General features: G+C 36.0%; 1 protein-coding gene across 1 annotated transcript in view; it reads right to left on the reverse strand.

Moving 5' to 3' along the window:
* LOC107292475 (amine sulfotransferase-like) overlaps positions 1–490 on the reverse strand; it is a 10,865-nt gene extending 10,375 nt beyond the window's left edge. Inside the window, exons 1-2 of the mRNA XM_015821566.1 lie at positions 469–490; positions 25–168 (exon numbers count right to left, since the gene is read on the reverse strand). Of these exons, the coding sequence (XP_015677052.1) occupies positions 25–168; positions 469–490 (166 nt within the window). The remainder of the gene's footprint in view (positions 1–24; positions 169–468) is intronic.
* Between the last annotated feature and the right edge of the window lie 7,237 nt (positions 491–7,727).

The following is a 7,727-nucleotide window of genomic DNA, read 5'->3' on the forward strand; positions in this document are numbered from 1 at the left end:
CTTGGAAGACATCTTTGAACTTACCAGATTTAGGATATGTGATTATGAATATATCATCATCTCGGATTTCCAAACTGTCCAGTAAATCTATACCTTCGGGTGAAGACAAGCCATTTACGAAATAGATTCCTTTGTATTTATATAGGAAATCGTCCTCTGGCTCCATTACTTTGGCTGTTGATAATAATATAGCAATTAACAGTACTTCCTACATTTATGGTCAATATTAATTTAGTTCTTTAAAAATCATGACTCCTGCTAACATAAAGAAAAACAATGTATATATTATTAGATTACTTTCCCTAATTAATTAATTAGTTTCATGAACTCAATTTTCATCCACAAAAGTTTCCATTACAAACAATAAATTTGGTGTTCTTCTTGGAGTTCTGTGTAGAAGAGAAAGTCTTAATTACACTATTAACAACATACTAGTTGCAATTTTTTTCTTACCTTGCCTTACCTTACCTAGTCTCCAACTGTCACTCATGTCATGTCCTTTAGCCAACTTATATTCCTGTAGAGTGGTGAAATATTTAAGAAGGCTGATCTTTAGTCAATCATTGTGTAAGCGGTGCTTCTGTATTCCAAAAATGAGCAAGAGAGGACATAGAACACGATTAAGTAATAACCTAATTAACAAGAGAAAGACTATCTTCTCTCAGGCAACTTTATCAAAACATGTCTAACCATTCAATCCAATATAGCACAATCAACACAAGCTGTGGCAAGGCTAACACTGCCACACTTCAAAAGTACCTCAGAAACCAGACTACTATATTACAAACACATGTCATCATAGTAGATAGATAACCTTTATTGACATTTTTTTACTGTAGGCACAATGGCACACATTAAAAATGAAATTTAGTTGTTTGCTCTCAAAGTGTACACATACATAACAAACATTTAAACATACTATATACAACATATGTACAGACCTACACCCTTACATATAAGTAACATAAATATTAATCACTGTCCATCTTTAATGCATAACAGAAGGAGGAAGCTTTAGAATTCACAAGATTAATACTGTATGGAACAAAACTGTGATTGAATCTGGATGTTCTGCTTTGAATACCATGAGCCTCCTCCCAGAAGGTAAGAAGGAAAACAGGTTGTGAAGAGGATGTATAGTGTCCTAGACAATCTTGTGGACTCTCCTCAAGCAACACTTATGTGCTATGTCCTGGATGGAAGGGAGGGAACTGCCAATAATCTTTTCTGCCATCCTCACCACTCTGCACCGCCTTCCTTTCTGAATCAGTAATGCTTCCAAACCAGACTGTGATGTTGTATGTAGCACACAAACCATCTAAACTCTAAAGTGATACATTTTTGTTCCACAAATAATGAGTATTGATAAAATAGACACTAGTTATTTGCAAGAATTTTGGAGTGAAGAATTGAAATTCTTATACTCTTCCTGAGACCATGGAGCAAAAGGGTGGAGGGTTCATGGCTCCTATCTCAAAGGCCTTCTGCCTCTTCTCACCCTGGCCTCACCTCCTGCTTTGAGATAGCAGTGTAAGAGTCAACCCTGACTACCCGAAGAACTTGAGGTTCCAAGAGGACAAATCAGGAGACTCAAGGGGAGGCTTCCAAGGTAAACAGCACTTTAATTGATCAAGTGAAGATGCAGGGTGGAACACTGTCTGAAACACTGTCAACTGTGTTCAGAAGTGCCACACCTTGGTCAGTCAGGCATTTCCTTATTTAGGCAGCAACAGCCAATCACAGAGTTACACATGTCAGTAAAACATAGTATCAGCCAATCACATTTTATTCTTTTCCCGCTCTTTTCCTTGTCTCTGGATCTGCGTACGTGTTCTTCCTACCTTGGGAGCTGCTGTTCTAAGAGATTCTGTGCCTTTCTTTCTTCACCCAGCCAATGGATTGAAAGAAGAGGCTCTTGCACCCTTCTGCTTGCGTGGATATAAAGTGAAAAAGGGAAACAATTTGTATAGCACCACCTTCAGATTGTATAACATTGAGGCACGTGACAGGAGCAATCAACTTTAACTTCTTCCCACCCCATCCTGGGAGCAAGAGCAATCTCTCAAGAGACAATGAAGTAAAATTTCATAGAAAGAAAGAAAGAAAGAAAGAAAGAAAGAAAGAAAGAAAGAAAGAAAGAAAGAAAGAAAGAAAGAAAGAAAGAAAGAAAGAAAGAAAGAGTTAAAAACTTTAAATATTAGCATACAAACCCATTGCATGAAGGGTAAAGGAAATAAATACAGCCTCATTTTTTTTTTCAAAAAGCATTTTCAGCAGCTTGATTTATTGGTGAGATTTATCCTTGCCTCAGCACTTAAAAGACTCTAGGTCATTTGCGGATATTAATGCTTAATAAATAATAAATAAACATAAAGCATACTAAATAAAGCAATGCGAAATAATAACAAATTACCAGACCATTGAAGGTAATATTGGGGTTAATGAAGCCACTCAGTCCCTTAAGCTTTCTGGAAGAGATACTGAGAGTTCCTGCCTCTAAGCTGTTGTGAATATTTGCACTTTTCTTGCAAGCAGGAAACCTACATTCACAGCTGTATTTCCAAACTTCATCATCTTTAAGATGTGTTGATGCAGAGATTTCAGTTCTCAGAATGCCCAGCCAGCATGGCTATTGCTACTAATTCTAGGAGTTGAACTCCCTGCAACTCAAAATTGCCAAGTTTGTTTGCTTGTTTAATTTCCATAGCCACCTATCTCAAGTCAATGACTCTGAGAAGCTTACAATTAAAAAAAAATATTATGATTAACCCTAAAACAATTAAAAAAATAAAAATACTGAAAAACTAAAAAATCCAGATTAAATATACATAAGAGCAAGTTACATGCCCAGTTATGAAATACTAATTCATAGCAATGTTCCATATTAACAAATCAATGGTTAGGGATTTTAAAGAATATTTGGAATGTTTGGGTTTTTGATATTTAATATTAAGAAAATGTATTTTTATTGAACATTTCAAAGAAAGGATTGGCTATCAACTTATTTTGGAAATGTAAGACAGATAAAGGAGTACTTTCTTATCTGATGTAGAAGAGTTCTATCACTCTGGTCTCATTTTCTATCCATAAACCTATTGAAGTGTTGCTATAAAAATCAGTATGTTTTAAAGATACAAGTATACTTCTGATTTACATGCCAAGTATTTGGAATATATCATTATATGAAGAATTATGATTTACCAATAGGAAATGCGGCAAGAACAATGTTATTGCATTCTTATTGTTCAAACCTGGATTCCAATCTTAGATTAATCATATATGAGTCCTTTCCATATGTAAACTTACCAGAATTGTTATATTATTCTCCCACTCCAAAGGGGACAGTACTTCTTTGTGGGGGAAGCCCCTGCATGCTCTATGTAAGAGCTGTGCTGAATAGGTGCAATCATACCAGAAAGGTCTTAGCTGAAAAGTCAGCCTAAATCTGTTTCATAAAAATCCATTCAATATGGTGAGAATACATAATTAGAATTTCATACTGGATCAGCTGTTGGCCATATTAACAAGAATCGCATTGGATGTCATGGCTTCTGAGTATGCATTTAAAAATGTACCATAGAGCTCAGCTCCTTCTCTAGACAACCTGGACATGGAGCTGACGGGCTGCTGGAAGGCAACTGAAAGGAAAGAATTTGGCCAAAGGAAGAAAGGAGAATTTTATAAATGCATGGAAAACGAAAGCTGTAGGGTTCTGAGGGGCCTAGTGTGGTTATTGTATAATCTGTATGGGACATGATGTGTTTCAGGCTATGTAAGGAATAATTTCATTGTGCAGTGTTGCAATCTTTGATTGAACTGCATGTTCTTGATTTGTGTAGACACTGATAACAGTTTGTTTTCTCCAGAAGTAGCCAAGTTCAATACATTGGGGTTAATAATTGTAGCAATGTTGTTCATCCTAATTTTATGTAACTGCTCATTTATTCAAATAGATGCTGGCAAATATTCAGCTGTCACTTTAAACTTTGTCAGTTCAGATAAAATGGTTGCTCAAACATTCTGACTACCGTAGTCAATAAGGGATCAGAAGGTCATAACAAATCACTTCTATATTATTGTTACCTTCGTGGATATTTCCATGGAGTAAATTGAAGGGGTCTACACCATTTTATGTGAGCGTGTAGGTGGTTGGGTAGGTTGGTATATGTGTTTTCAGTATCAGAGGTTTGATCAATAGCTCTCATACAATCCAAGGGATGTCTTATTATGCTTTTCTCAAAGCATTTTACAGTATTAAGAGTTTTGGTGGCGCAGTGGTTAGAATGCAGTATTGCGGGCTAATTCTGCCGACTCCCAGCAGTTTGTTGACTCAGCCTTCCATCCTTCCAAGATCGATAAAATGACGACCCAGATTGTTAGGGGCAATATGATGACTCTGTAAACTGCTTGGAGGGGGCTGTAAAGCACTGTGAAGTGGTATATATGTCTAAGTGCTATTGCTATTGCTGCTACCCACTGGAAGAGCAAATGAGGACAAGCCTGGAAAACATTTGAGAACTATTGTCCTATTGCACATATATCCTTCTTGATCAAGGTACTTGAANTAGGGATGTATATATGTAACACTTCATGGTTTCAGGAGGGGGCTATAAATATGAAGATCAAAAGACTTTCAGATATGGTTTCCACCCTGCATTTACCTTGCTTACTATGGGTTTCTTGGAGCCTGAGAACGAGGATAATGGTTTGCAAAACATGATTAACTTGGAACATTGCACATTTGTCCATTATCAGAGGAATGCTTAGCCACCTCCTTGTCGATCAAACAGTTCTTACAAATCTGCATTGATAGTTTTTGGGCAGGAAGCTGTTACCTTACTATTTTAACTACTGTAGAGCTGGATTACAGAGGGAAGACTTGATAGAAGGGCAAAGATATCTCTACCTAGAAGATGTTGAATAATTCCCCTGCCATAGGTATCTCTTATTGGGAAGTCATAGAACTAATGGTTACCAGTGAGGTTCAAATAATCTTGAATTCACCCTGTTGGAACTGGCCCCATGATTAAGTGAAATGACTGATGGTTCTTTGAGCATTGTCTATGTCTGTATAGGTTAAAGGAGGCAGTTCTAAGACTGGAAGACCGTGCCCCAGGTGGAGAGTGGAAAAGCTGTGTCTCCACCACCCAAAAGTGGCCAGTGTCACCTAGAACGATCCCACTCCCAAAGGATCATTAGACTATGCAAACAACACATTAGTCATAGAACAATCAAATTATATTCATGCCCAAAATTTGTCAGGATGAAAAAGAAGACACCACCTTAACATTGGTACAGCTAAGAAAGACATATGATTGTCTCAGATACATGCTGGCAATCAGACTAATGCAAAATCATGGAGAGTCAGTAGAAAGAGAGAGAATGTAAGGACATGTTTATACAATTTAAAAAGTGCCTTTCAGATGAAGGCAGTAATTCTGGTTTCAGATGAAGCCTGCCATATTCCACAAGCATAGCCTCAGGAGTATGAATTATTACCGAGTTTCCTTTGCGAAGAAAGTCCCCTTTGCTGAAATCTATCTGATCAGAAGGGATGAATTTGTAGTTTCTCTAGAATCCATTTTCATATGATCAAATGTAGCTTTATCCACCACATCATCCACCTCCTTTTCACTTAGTTCTTTTCCTAGGAAGCTGCATATTTTCAGTACAGAACTTCTCAGATCCTGCAATTTGGTACAGCTTTATATTAGGCCATCCACAACAATGGAGAAAAGATGGAGAAGTTCGTTGATATCTGACATATATATTTATATGCCACAATTTTCCTAAGATTCAGAGTCTCACATTTTTAGCAATTTTGCCCGCATTAGAGGCTGGCCAGTTGTCAAATCAGATTAAACAAATGTCTTGGCCTCTCTTGAAAATGATGGCTGCAGTTGAGGTGAATCAATTTCTTTTGAGCCAAAACAGGAGAATATTAAATGAGACTTTGGCAAAACATTTTTTTTTGCTGAATTAGAAATCCATTGTGCTTATCTACTAAATCAGTAACTCTATCAAAGAATAAGGCTATCTTAATTTTACCTGACTTGTCTGCAACTACAAGCTGGATCCTGTAATTTCTAACATGTCTAGATAAGTATTTACAAATCTACTGTTTGTTAATCTGATGCCAAGGTGGCAACAGTCTAATTTTCTGGATCCTCCTCCTTTCTTTTGAAGAAGGGGCACTTAATTTTCTTCAAAAAACCCACCAGTCCTCCAAGATTTCACAGAAATAACCAAGAGTGGTTCTATAATCATCTCTGTAACTTCCTTCTGCAATATTTAGTTATTCTAAACATTTCTAAAGCTAACTAGTCATATTGCACTGCATGACATGTATACAACTTACCCTTTTCATTTCTTCATAAGAAAGGAAGAGAATATTGAAATTATCTTTATGAGTGCACCAGCCTTCTATATGGTCTAGCCACAAACTATTACCCACTGATAGGAGAGAAATGAATTTAGCATAAGCATGAGAGCAGTCTTTTTTTTTATTGAAAATTTTATAAGAGTTTTACAATATAATTCCACCCCTCCCCAGAACCCTACCCTCCCCTCCCCCCTCCCCCCCACTTCCCAGAGCCAATCACAGGGTTAACAATACAATAACCACACTCTATCTAACATTAATCAACTATTAGACTAACAAATCTATAACATCCTTTAACTCTCTTTTAAACAAATATACTAATATTAAACACAATAATTATAACAACATATTAATAATTATAAATAAAAATAAGTAACTTATTATAACATATAAACTACATTAATACTCTAAAATTTACTCAAAAACCAGATGAAATTTTTTAGTACCATATTTCCTCTCAATATAATCTATCCATCTTCTCCAAACCAAAATATATCTTTCTTGTGAATAATCCTTCACATAAGCAGAAATCTTGGCCATTTCTGCTAAATTCGAAACTTTAAGTGACCATTCTTCTATAGTGGGCAAACGTTCCGTTTTCCAACATTGAGCTACTAGTAGTCTTGCAGCAGTTATCAAATTCAACATCAAATCCATTTCTTTTATATCCAAATCTTCCATAATACCCAGCAAAAATATCTGCGGCTTAAACTTTATCTTTTTCTTAAAAATATTTTGAATATTCCACCATATCTTAATCCAAAATACCTTTACTTCCCTGCATGTCCACCACATATGAAAATAGGTTGCATCTAAGTTTCCACACCTCCAACACTTAGGTTGTAAATTGGGATACATGCAGGACAATTTTTGAGGATCCAAATGCCACCTATAAAACATTTTATAAAAATTTCCCTTAAATTTTGAGCTTGAGTAAATTTTACATTTATAATCCAAATTGTCTCCCACGTTTCCAGTAAGATCAGTTCTTGTATATTTTGAGCCCATTTTATCATACAATCCTTAACTAATTCTGTTTCTGAATCCAATTCAATCAATGCATTATAAGTTCTTTTAATGTGACCTTGGGATTGATCTTTAATCTGTTTCATCAAATTTACATCCTGTAAAGTAGTACCAACTTTTTGGTCCAAACGCCACCTCATTAACAATTGATTATAATAAAACCAAGAATATTCGATATTTTCTTGTTTCAAATCTATTAAAGATTTAAGTTGCCAATCTCGTCCTACCGGACAGAGTAGTTCCTTATAAGAAACTTTATCCAAATTAACTCCCCTAGATATCCCCTCTATTACCTGTCCTGGAATTGCCCAGATAGGAA

This window comes from Protobothrops mucrosquamatus, unplaced genomic scaffold, assembly GCF_001527695.2.
Source record: "Protobothrops mucrosquamatus isolate PMUCROS unplaced genomic scaffold, P.Mucros_1.0 scaffold1353, whole genome shotgun sequence".
NCBI classification, from domain to species: Eukaryota; Metazoa; Chordata; class Lepidosauria; order Squamata; family Viperidae; genus Protobothrops; species Protobothrops mucrosquamatus.